This window comes from Apteryx mantelli, chromosome 34, assembly GCF_036417845.1.
Source record: "Apteryx mantelli isolate bAptMan1 chromosome 34, bAptMan1.hap1, whole genome shotgun sequence".
Classification (NCBI taxonomy): domain Eukaryota; kingdom Metazoa; phylum Chordata; class Aves; order Apterygiformes; family Apterygidae; genus Apteryx; species Apteryx mantelli.
This window is the reverse complement of record NC_090011.1, coordinates 1,147,009-1,159,315: the sequence shown is the minus strand read 5'-3', so window position 1 is coordinate 1,159,315 and position 12,307 is coordinate 1,147,009. Positions and strand designations below refer to the sequence as shown.

The 12,307-nt window shown below is 39.1% G+C and overlaps 1 protein-coding gene across 1 annotated transcript; it reads right to left on the bottom strand.

Annotated features, from left to right (window-relative positions):
- Nucleotides 1–368: 368 nt before the first annotated feature.
- LOC106495870 (butyrophilin subfamily 3 member A2-like) lies at nucleotides 369–11,346 on the bottom strand. Its single transcript, XM_067314268.1, has 9 exons — nucleotides 11,274–11,346; nucleotides 9,765–10,121; nucleotides 8,812–9,096; nucleotides 7,776–7,874; nucleotides 7,348–7,374; nucleotides 6,519–6,545; nucleotides 1,685–1,705; nucleotides 1,430–1,456; nucleotides 369–1,099 (listed from the first exon to the last, which is right to left on the bottom strand). The coding sequence occupies exons 1-9, from the start codon at nucleotides 11,344–11,346 to the stop codon at nucleotides 369–371; spliced, it is 1,647 nt and encodes a 548-aa protein (XP_067170369.1).
- Nucleotides 11,347–12,307: the final 961 nt, after the last annotated feature.

Genomic DNA, 12,307 nt, shown 5'->3' with positions numbered 1-12,307 from the left:
ACCTAAAGATGACGCAAACCCTTCTGGAGTAGAGCAGAAGACAAGGCAGGCTATATAGCACTGCCTAAATTGCAAGTCTTTCTTCAGTTAACTAAACCCACTGCTGTAACGGCAAGACTTTCTTGACCCATAATGGGAACTCAGATATCTATTTAGGGTTTTGTGACTTTGGTCCCATAATTATGTACATTATCTGATTTTTTTTTTCCTTTCTTGTTTTCTCCTGGTTTTGTTTTTGTTTCAACCGCATGTTTCCTCTGGATTAATTTTACATTACTGATGTCTGAGATCTTAAATTTCCCCCTCTCCCTCTCACTGAACTGGCTTTCTCTAATCCGTTTGATCTCACACTCCTGTTCATAGAGCTTTTAATGGGACAGGAATTCTGACTGGCCGCAGAACAAAGGTTTGAGTGTCCCTTCCCTTTTGGGCACAAATGGGTAAAATGTTTTTGCAGCTTCCTTTCCAAGGCTTATAGGGATTGCTACCAGGAGGATCATCTGCACGGCTTCATAAAATTTGACTTGCCTTTCCTCCAAGTCCAGAAGTACACCAATCACTGAATGATTCAGCTGCTTCTTCTCAATCCTAAAGTCTCCTTCACTAGAGAAGAGCTCTGCCTGGGATCTGTGCAGAGCCCAGTAGTCCTCCCTGGGGAGTATACCTCCCTCCTCTTGTTTCCCGTTCTCCCTCACTACCCCCAGCACCCAGTCCTGATGCTGCTCCACCTCCACCTCCCAGTAGTGTTTCCCAGCTGCAAACCCTTCCTGCCCCACCAGGATGGGGACTGTGGAGGCAGCGCTCAGAGCAGCAGATTCAGAGGTGGTGTTGCTCTTGGTGTCCAGCACTCCAGACACTTGGAGCTCTAAGTCTCGGCTGTTTGCATTCACAGTAATGGGTACTGGAAGGGAAAAGCAGGATAATCCAATTAGCAGGGTGACTTGGGGACCTCTGTCTGCAAGGTGCGAGGGGGTGAAAGGTTCCAGGAACTGAGCAGTGCTGCCTTGATGCAGCAAAGACTTTAAACACTCCTCAAAGCAGTGCATCCAGCTGCTGATGGGCAAAGAGGCACCTTCCAGCTGTAACAGCCATCTCCTCTCTCAGGGCACAAGTCCACGTGGCTCTTCCCCCACACGCTCTAGAATAAGTCTCTCTCTTGCCCTTTCCACATGCCTATCCATCTTCTCCAGAATTGCCCCCTCATACTTTGACATTGCATTCATGCTTTGACACCTTTCAACAACTCCTTTTCTCACACTTCCCAACACACACACATCCTAGCCTCATTTCCTTTAGAAGAAGCCCAGTGAGGGCACATGCCTTTGACTCCATTTTAGTTGGTACATCTCTAGAAACCTGGTGATGTCATTTCAGGGTAACTCGGACAGCTGGCCACACCACTTCCCCACCCTTCTTCCTGTCAGCTTACCTGCGTGGCTCTGAGCTTCCCAAAAATCTAGAAAAAAGAAAAAGATATCAATAATTTATGAATCTATGGGCATTAATCCAATGGACATTAATGTTTTACGAATCCATGGGGTCGTGAAATACTTCTCAGACTAAACTATTCAGTCTACTCATGTACAATTATTGCCATCACTGTGATTCTGTAGCAGTGCTGGCTTTACTCTACTTCATGCACCAGTGCATCTGGCAGTAAAATAAGTTTTTTTAAACCACTTACCCAATTCAACATTGTATCGATCTGTAAGGGAAAGATGTTTGCATTATTAACACTATTTTTTCTCTGTTTTGTATTCCCCTTTTTCTAAACAGGAAAACTCCAAGCCAAAGAAGATTAGACAGCTCCAAAACTCAGTGTGGGGACTTTTTGTTGAAGCCATTTAAAATTTTGAGATTGCATTCCAAGGGGAAGGGCACAAACTGGCCCTGCAGCCTTGGCCTGCCTTTGCTTGCATTTTGTAAGGCTTCTAGAGGACATCAAGTCAGTGGGTTGGGCTATGTGACCAGGAGGAGATGATTTCCTTCTTGGTTGTCATCACAATGGTTCTGGTAGACCTGATTTATAATGTAATGACTCATGACACAATATAGGTGTCCGTAGCTTTCTTGCAGTATTAGGCATGAAAAAATTCCCAACAAGGAAGATTTCAGAATCCTGGGAGGCAGCTATGTGCCATATTTCTTGAAGGAAGAAACAGAATCTCATTGTGATGCAATATTTACACTGGGCTTCACGCTCAGGGAAGACATAGGCCGGCTCTATGCCCACTAGCTTTGCTGTTTCTAAGGTTCTTAAGAATGCAAGATTTATTCAAGACATATTTTCTTACCAAGACGTTGTCTGTTTTCGGTCTTTGCTGTAAAAGAATAGCTTAAATGAGTTAAATGAAGGTAATCATTAAGAGGCAAGAACTGAAATAAACAGCTACACCATATGAAGAATGCTGTGCAGATAGTGGAAAGATTTTAACTCTAAAATTTGCAGTGTGAAAATATGTCAGCTTTAATTCTTAAAAGCATGTGATATTAATAAGATTCAGGTATAAATTAACACATCTATACAGCAGAATTTCTATGTTCTAGAGCTATTGAACTCTGCCCCACACTGCTCCCAATATAAGTCTCCAGTGCTGTCTGATATTATTTAAGACATCTATAAAGAACTGGCAAATGCCACTCAGGACAAACAGGAGATTTGTGTCCTGTTGGAGTGTGAGGTGGACCCTTGGCAGGAATCCTTACGGCACCTCAGTAGAATCTGGATATCCATGCACAACCAACTGAATTGCTGTCTGAATGAATATAATCAAAAGAGTTGGTGTGCAGGTTCAGGTGACCCAGTGCAGGTGTCTGTTTTGGGGTGTGACTGTTCCCTAGGTGCAATTAGCAATATTGGCCATCCGTACTGAAAGCATTGATAGTATCCTCCTTTTTGGGGGATTCATAGGCACAGGTTGTCTAATGACATCTGGGATGCCTAGAGTCTTCTGACAGGCCTTCATAAGGCCTGCTCATCCAAAAGGTGAGGGTGACCATGAGGGTCTTGACTGTATGTGTCCTTTCAGGGTGGATATCTCAGTGGGTGAGCTGAGGGATAGTAAGTAAGTGATGTAGAAGGAAGAGCAAAAGCATAAGAAGCATAAGACTGCATTTTCTTTAGTACTTATTTTGTAGTTGTATTTTGTAGCCAATACATCTCAGGATACAGAGACTGATCTGCACATTTTGGGCTCTGTGATGCTAGTTACAGCTGAACACTTAGCTAGTTACTAGCCAGAGCAGGAGCTATAAGTTAGAGCTTTAAGAAATCTCAGTATGGATAACAGTAGAGTCAGCAACCGAGGCGCAAAGATTATGTATTTCTGTATGGGTAGAAAAGTATCACCAGCCTCTTAACAGCAGAACCACACTAAATAATAATTTTGAGCAGTGATGAAAATGAAATAGAAATAACAACCATTCATATAAAAATAAGCTGCCATCGTTTTTAAAGAAGTAGCTTATTTTCATTGTCACATAACTCTGCCTGTAAGTTTTGATTAAAATTTTCAGTTGTAGAATTGTATTTACCTGCTTCATTTGTCATCTTCTGTGTCTCTAAATTGATCAAAAACAACAACAACAAAGAAGAAAAAGAACAAATATTACCGTGGTGGAGAGTGAACAATTAGCTTAATTTAGAAGTTTAAAATGATAAAATGAGCTTTTGAATTATTCCATTGTCCTCAGTTATTAAACCTGAACTAAGTGCATGGAAAATAGATGATATGGATGTTCTGAATCTTTTAATTTGCAGTCAAACTGATAATAAAAACTTCTGTTAAAAGGAATAGACACATACAGAAGTATTTCTTCTAGAAATGTTCTACAGATCATTTGCTTTTGTGTATGATTGTGAAGATTTACTACCACGTATGAAGTTGATCAGACCAGAAATATGACAGTTTTCAGGGATGTAAATAACACACACAAAAATACTAAAATGAACGTGAACAACTGTATTCTTACCTAATGTTGCCTTCAGATTTTCTTTTTCTGAAAGAAACAGTACATAGCTATCACTGTAACAGTTTCACATGATACTTATACTTAAAATTTGTTTTCTTGTTAATGAGACAATTTCTGTACTATTAGCTAACTGGCATGTAGATAATATGAATAGGTAAGGAGGAGATGAAGGCTTGACTTATTTTTGCAGTTAAGTAGAATCCTGCCCCTTATGAACAGGGCAGTTCTCTTAAAAAACCCTGACCACTCAAAATTCCAGATTTTCTTTTGGGGATATTTATTTTTCCCTTGAAAATGTAGTCTTACTTTGGAGGAAATAATCTCTTACTTTGAATAATTTATTCTAGTCAACTCAATTTTTCTTAATAAACACATTCTGTGGATGTCAAATATTTGACTGGGCTGAATTACTTGGCATTTTTGGCCTATCTTTCTATGACTCAGTAAAATCACATAACCATCTAGTATAGGGTAAAACTTCCCTACCACTTATGAAGCAAAACGCAGTAGTAACTTTTAAACCAAACATTTGCTTATATTATATATCTGTTTTTATGGAGTCACAGACATCTGAAGATAAACACTGCTAAAAATTATTTTTATATTTAATTTTTTACCAGAACCGGTGTTGAGGATGTGAAGAGACATTTATATTTCCTCATTTTGACAGAAGATTAAGAATTACTTTTTTAGTCAACTTCTATGTTTTTCCTTTGGTAGGTTTTGGTGATGTAAAGAAGCTGATGAAGCATAGATAAACATGGGACTGGGAAAAAAATGGATTAAAAAACAAACAAAAACTAATTTCTACAGAAATCATTATCTTGAAAACCAGGAGCTATAGCAGTAAAGTGAAGACTGCTGAAAATCAAGATGATTTATTCTTTGAAAAGGGCATTTTGACAGACTAAGAGATGTTTCTGTCATATAGAAGGATATAACAGAAAAATAAGTTGTTGTGCTGTTGAGTGAGAATGGGGTAAAGATTAAAGCCAATCTCCATATGGTCACAACACTAAAGAAGTTTTTTTTTAATGTGTTTGTTACATAAGATGATGCTGAACATGATTCTGAAGGCAGGACAGAGAGGGAAAATGAGGTATCCAGACACGTTGCTATATCCAAGGTAGAAGTAAAGATTCAACAACGTATTGAGGTATATATGATTTTCATTCCAGAACGATGCAAGGACTAGGACATGCTAATCCATTAGTGAGGATGGCTGGTAAATTTATCCATCTGAGGATGGTACAGGGTGGCCAAAGACTTGGTGAGTGAAGAATTTCAAATATTTAGGGTAAACTTAACAAGGGGGGATTTTAAAATATGAATTACAGTGTTTTTTCCTGAGTCTCTTTGCTTTCTTTTTCTTCAGTAATATGTTACTGTAGGACCAGCTATGATTGACCTGATAATCCGTTGGGACTTTGGTAAGGTACAGAAGGTTGAGTCAAATGGAGAATTATGTTGTCAAATGGAAAACATGTCAAGTAGCACACAAATTCTGAGGAGAGTTAGCATCTGGCTACAGAGATGAGATGACATTCATCTGACTTCTTTCAGGTATCTTAGAGATGAATGCATCAATCTCATCTAATTGCTTTATATGTCCCTTAAAGTCAGTGTAGGAAATCCACCCCAAAAAGAGCATTTCCTCCAGTAATAGCTGTCTAAAACAGTTTGAATTAACCTCTCTCTGAACATGCCTGTTTCTCATAGGTGACTATAAGGGAGCACAGGAAGACCCTGAGAGCTCTATTATTTTACACACTTAAGAAACATCTGAGACCTATCTGGTTTACAATTATCATTATTTGGCTTAGGCAAGAAATACATCTGCTGATGATGCAAAGAAATGGCAGAAACCGCAGCAGAAATTGTTACTTCTTTATTCAGGCTAGACTGCATGGACTAGAGGATTAGTCAAAGCTTTGGGGTGCAATTTAGCACTAAACAGTACAAGGTTTATTGTTTAAAAGTTTATTTCTCTCGTCACCTGGGGAATTATTAGCAGGTTAAGACAGAAGAGGCAAAAGGAAGGAATATATGAATGACCGTGATCCAGCTATGAAAAAAATGAACATGAACCTGGGATAGGTCAATGGCATTTTCAGTGCACAGAAGTTATCAGTGAGGTTATATCTCAATCTATTAGTGCAATCACTCTGTCTGTTTACCTTTGCTCAAGAAAGATGAACTGAGAGCAGAACTCAAAGGGCCATGAGAAGAACAGGAGCTTTCATATGGGAGAAAACAAGAAGATCTTTCCCTAAACTTGATTACCCCATAGTCCTTTCCTGTCTTTTTTTGCTGTGTTTCTTATCTTGAAAGTATCAGAGGATTACCCTAAGTGAACAGCTCTCCTTTTGGCTACCTATGGAGAGGTTAATACCTTTTAATTACTAAGAACAATGTGGCCCATTGTGACTTAATGCTTAAAGGACTGATACTTTTGAAATTCATGTCAAAGAAATCAAAGTGCCCTAAAATAGTATCTTTGAATTTATGTTTTCAAGGTATCCTCACAGTTTTCAAAGAGTATTTACCTTCTTCCTTGTTCTCCTTCATTTTTTCTGAAAATAAAAAGAATCGTGTTGCAATATTATTTATTCCCTTAAACTTCCACTAACAATGCAATAAAACAGTAATAATAATATGTGAAACTAATCAAAGGATCTCAAATGCCAGTAGAAAACTGAACACCTGATTTCTGTAGAGAAGGTAATTTGTTTTAATGGAGTAATATTTCAGTACCAGAAGACATTAGAAGTGCCTGAAGAAAAATGCTCTACTGGAACAGCAACACTAGCACTGTGTATATTGAATAAACCCTGCTATAACCTCTAATCTGGACAAATGCTAGAGACAAGGAGAATTTTCACTTGCAGGCAGGCAACATCTCCTGTCTTCAAGGCAGATAAAAAAAGTTTTGTATTGGATTTGTTAACTGATGTTGACATAGCACTATAATCAATTTTTTTTTTTTATTATTTGTTTTTGTCTCAAGGAACAGTTGAGTGAACTCACAGTTTGCTCTTGGCTCTGGAGCAGCAGAAAGAGATGACTATATTGGAGTCCATATAGCAGGACACTACTCCAAGTATTATCTACGCTGGCAACTAGATCTGCCCATGACTGAAGGAAACAAATCTCGTTGCTAAAGTAGGGATGGCAGTACTCAGTGCTGATCGGTGTCTTAATATCCCCACTTCACCTGAGTGCATAATAGAATTGAAATACCTAAATACTGGTCATGCTTTCATTATTATCACTCCTATAATTCAAGAAACTGCGTCTGAGTCAGCAACAAGGAGCATAAACTTTTCTTCTAAAATATTTTCATCTGTGTTTATATTTAGCTCCCTCATTACTCACTTGCATCCAGTGTTCTTTTAGAATTACCTGGAAAAACAAGCAAAGAAGCATTTATTTATTTATTTATTTTAAGAAAAGGGGCCTATTTAGAATATTGCAGTATAATTTCAAAATGAGAAGGTTTTCAAGAATCCACTGTTCTAAAAACTAAAATCATTTCCTGTGCTTTTGAATATCTGTGGTCATACAAAATGGCTTCTCATAGACGTGATCTCCCAATTGAGGATGCTATGTGCATTCACACACATGCAGCCTCCACCCACACTCCATTTTTTACCGTACGTCTATCCTTTTTCTCCTCCTTGCCTCTTATTCCTATATGCTTCTTTCTGAATCTGATTTTAACAGGTTTATTTAAGTTTTCGTTAACTGTGTTTTGCATTAGAGATGAAAACTTCCATATAGCTGTTGTAAATGGAAATACTTACTCTTCAGTTTATAAGCTATAGCAGCAATAACAGCTACAGTTAGAAATAAAATTACAAGGAAGGCAGTCATCCAAGGTGAAGTGGAAGGAAAGAAGGCATCTGTAAAATATAGACAATGATATTTTCACTTACTGGTTGTGAGACAGTTAAGACAGGCTCCAGTGGCCAAAACTTAGTTGCCTAGTGCCATTTTAGTTGCTGTAGGGTAACCTTCATGGCCTCCAGCTGTCAGTCCTGAAGGTTGCAGGTCTCCCCTCAATCTCAAACCATCTGTGTGCTGATCTGTCAGATACTCCAGGGCATAAGAGCTACTGCTAGATGCCTATCTGCCAACAATCAGATTGTGCTCCTACATTTCATATACCCACATTCACTAAGACTCGGTCCCTATGGATAGAGTCATGGTGGAGAAACTGCCTCCCTATAGGGACAGATACTGAACAGCCCGTCTCTGGAGCCAGTATTTTAACTACTGAACCACTAGAAAAAGTTTTTGGCAAAGCAGAACAATATTCATTTGTGCTTCAGAAGAAAAAGATAACTACCCCTCCTTCACTTTTAAAGTGAAGTTGTCTACTTTCTAGACAAGGAGTCCAAACTGGAGGGAGGCACATCCTGAAGCTCAGCATATTCATGGTGGTATTGGGGAGAGAAACAGGGAAGGAAGCAGACATTCAGCATTTCCCATTAGTATGCTCTTGCTATCTCTTAAGTCACTGTGCTGGGTAACTTGGAAGCAATGTAGGGGCTTTGCTATCCCCATCAGCACTTCTAAATCCTTCCCTCTCTATACTGGCATAGCACTTTCAGGTGACAGCATATGAGAGCTCTGCATTAATCTTTGTGGCTAAGATGCGTGTTGAATATAGCAAGTAATCTACAGCACAAAGGTGGACTTCTTATCATGTTCACCATCTAAACATTAGTCATTTATGCTTGGGCTTGGTGTCCATGATTACTCCAGGGTGAATGGAGAGACAACGGACAGCAGCCTGCCAACTAGTCTTGACAGCAGTTGAGCCTGGAAGTCACTCACCTGAAATCAGGACTCGGGACTCACGTGCTGTGTTGAGTAGGTCATTGACTACTCTGCAGGATACTTCCATGTCTGATCTGGGTTCTAGGTTCATGGAACTTATGACGTCAAAAATGCCTGAAGATGTCTTCACGTTTTGGGTGGTCGCTTTCTCCTTCCGTATCTCTCTTTTGCTGTCCAGCCATACCACTATGGGCTCTGGAAACCATCCTTGGGACTTGCAGGTGAGGCCAATGCTCTGACCCACATGACCATCCAGGGAAACAGAAGACTCATCGCCTATAGCTATAGAAAGACAAGCAAACATACTCAAAACCCCCCAGAAAACAATAGATATTCTCTGACCAAACAATACGTGAAGGGAAGGTGTTCCCCAGATTTATGTGTAAACACCACCAATAAATTCAACAAAATTGGAACTTTAACACTGATTAAATAGTTCTTCCTACAGTGCTACATTAAAACTGAGGCATTTATATGCCATATATGTATTGAATCAGCTCCTCTTTGCCATGGTACTACAGATTCTGGCAGATGGTTACTGATGGCATACTCTAGTGGGGGAACAAATAATGGCCTTTGATAAAAAGAGACTTCCAGGTTTGAGGGAAGTTACTACTACAGTCCTGATAGAGGCAGATTTGGGGGCTGATCCTTAATATTTCCATGAACAACTTGAACAACAACAACAAATGAAAAGTAACATTGCCCTGACTGGAAACCTGCTGGTAAAGCAAAGCTGGACAACACTGTTCTCTTTAAGAGATGGTAGAAAGACAGTGACGCTCCAGTGTCCACTGGCAATGCAGGTAGCCCAGCTTATAACAGATGCTGGTCTTTCACATGACTAAGGATAGGTCAGATGAATGCAATACAGCAGTACCCCATAGTCTTTACTGGCCTTTTGCAACTGGACTGAGAAAGAAGTAGAACATTTCTGCCATTCCACTCACCTGCCACTTGCAGCTCAACAACCACTTCATCATACCAGTTCTCAAAAAAGACGCTGCAGGTGTACTTCCCTTTGTCAGAGACCATGACATCTTTCAGGTAAAGAGACACATTTCCCTTATTAAATTCAGTGTGGAAGAAATTTGTTCTGCCCTGGTATCTCTTGTCTTCAGTAACTGGATTTTGTGTATTTTTTCCATCATAGATGCTCACGTCAATTTTTTCAGAGTTTGTAGTAAATATCCACTGGACAGAAAGTCTCTCAGAGATTGTCTTAGCTTTCAGTTGACAGGGCAAGATGACTCCTTTTCCAATGACTCCAATGGCAGGATTGTCAGGAGGAATGATTTTAAACTGGCCTGCAAGGAAATATAGATGCAAATCTTATCCGTAACAGATGTTCTCATTAGCACATCCAATAGGCAACCGGAATGTCAGATCTGTGATTGCAAAAAAAGGAAGCTAGCTGTTCTGCTCTGGTAATATCAATACATCAGAAAATGCTCTGGACCAGGAAGTTATGTTAGAGCAAGTTACATCATCTTCCCACTGTAAAGGCAAATTCACCGATGAGAGACTGAGGAGGCCAGAGCACTGAAGAGGAAGACATCCTGTGACAATAATCCAATCACATCTCTGTAAGCCCAGACTGGCACATAAGCTAGCCCCTTTTGTAAAGCTGGAACCCACAAAGGCAGGATTCAGCCTGTTTAACTTCAGATGTCCATGATATTTTCACTGGGATAGCTACATTGGTGATGAATCACGCATGGTAAGTCGATTTCTTTTCGAATATAGTCCACTTTTTAAGAAAAAAAAAAAAGGTTCAGTTGTGAAAAAGACAACCTTTACATTGAGTTTTAACTGCAAGAATATTAATGGTCCTTTGCAAAGCTTACTATCTCCTCCATTTTACTACTCTGAAGTGGGAAGTACAAAGAGGAACCTGAGCTTTCTCAGCGTGATAACATGATAGGGCCAGCTGAGATGACAAGAGGCTCCAAAACAGAGAAAGGAAGCTCACTGAAAAGCAGTCATGGGAGGTCTGTGACTCTATTTATAATCCTGTATTGAAGCTTTAAGCGAGTCTTTAGTATTGCTTAGGCCTAGTGCTTTCTCTGTGCAGATGACTCAATTACTTCAACAACCAGGTGCACACTGTAATCTGCATTAATGAAGTGTATTAATATTTCATATAATGCTACTGCTTGATTCTGGCTTGAGACAGCAAGTGGAGAGAATGGAGGATGTCTGCTTAGGATGATAGAGTGTTTCTAAAACAAGAACATTACTACAAATACTATATAAGTATATATATATAGTATGTATATATATGTATATAATATTTGTATCAATATTTAATTTTTCATATATTGCAAAATAAAATATATATTGCCCAAATCCCCCCAAAATATACTATTTTTTTTATTCCTAGACCTCTCCACAGACCTCAGAAATTATATGTTCTTTAAAAAAAATATATATATGGTTAGAATAGAACCTAGATTTACCTGTGACCAAATGAATTATCTGTAAGAAAACAATGATGTGAGGATTCATCACCCACTGAAATGTGGAACCCATCAGTGTGCAGGTTTGGAGGACATCAATATGCAAAACTTCCAAGGCAAATCTTATCAGACTCCTGTAACCTTTTCAAGTACAGAACAAAAAATGAGAAGACTGAATCAGGAACTAAAGCCACATGTTTCTCTATATATCATAGCATATGAAGTGATACAATGACAACTCTTCAGAAGTATTTAGGTACCTGCCTTTGAGTGAAATCAAGAAAGTGACTAAACAAGGTGTTTTTAATGGAAGTCAAGCAACTGAGCTGGGATTCTAAGATTCATGCTTATCCGTCAGAAAGAGAGAAAGAGAGAGGTATTTCTGAGAACCCTAGAAGGACATTATATTTAGATAGCTGTGAGTATTCTGTGCTCTTCAGGGCATTTCACAGACCTGGTCCCCAAGTGTCCACAAGACACTCTGTGTATGGGAACCTTTCAGCTTGGATGCCAAAAGTTCTCTGCATGATGTAAGGTTATATCAAAATCCAACAGGACATTTAAAATACCTAAGCTTAGGCAGGTGAGATCATGAGGCAGGCTGAGATCTTTGAACGGCATCTTCATTTCCAAGTCCCCCTAGAAAGAATCTATTCTGCACTGAAGCGCTATATGTATTTTTTCTTACTTGGTAAAAACTTCTACTGTCTTTTTTTTAGTTTCCTCATGGAGGAAGGAATTAACATCTCTAGAAAGGGTCTTTAAAAGCACCAGAAGACAAAAAAGACCTTTACACTTCATATCTGTTTTTAATAAAATGGTTACACATTTATAAAATTAGAAGATGCAAGGTCTCACATTCTTTGAAACCAGCCATTTAACTTAGGATATTACTGACATAAGTATCCCACGTTCGCTTTCAAGGGGTTATTTCAGGCCCATATGCTCAGTGGAAACAGCGATGAGTGGTATTCATCTTCCCTACATGAGTTAATGAACCACATTAGGATCCTTGCAGAGAAATAGGTAAGATG

Excerpts from the sequence above, each read along its gene's own strand:
- LOC106495870 (XM_067314268.1), bottom strand. The coding sequence starts at position 11,346 with ATGGGTTCCACATTTCAGTGGGTGATGAATCCTCACATCATTGTTTTC. Across the intron at positions 6,546-7,347 it reads TAAAAGAACACTGGATGCAA|AAAAAATGAAGGAGAACAAG; the intron begins GTGAGTAATGAG and ends TTTTATTTTCAG. Across the intron at positions 1,706-6,518 it reads GAAGGAGAACAAGGAAGAAG|ATCGATACAATGTTGAATTG; the intron begins GTAAATACTCTT and ends TTTCCCTTACAG.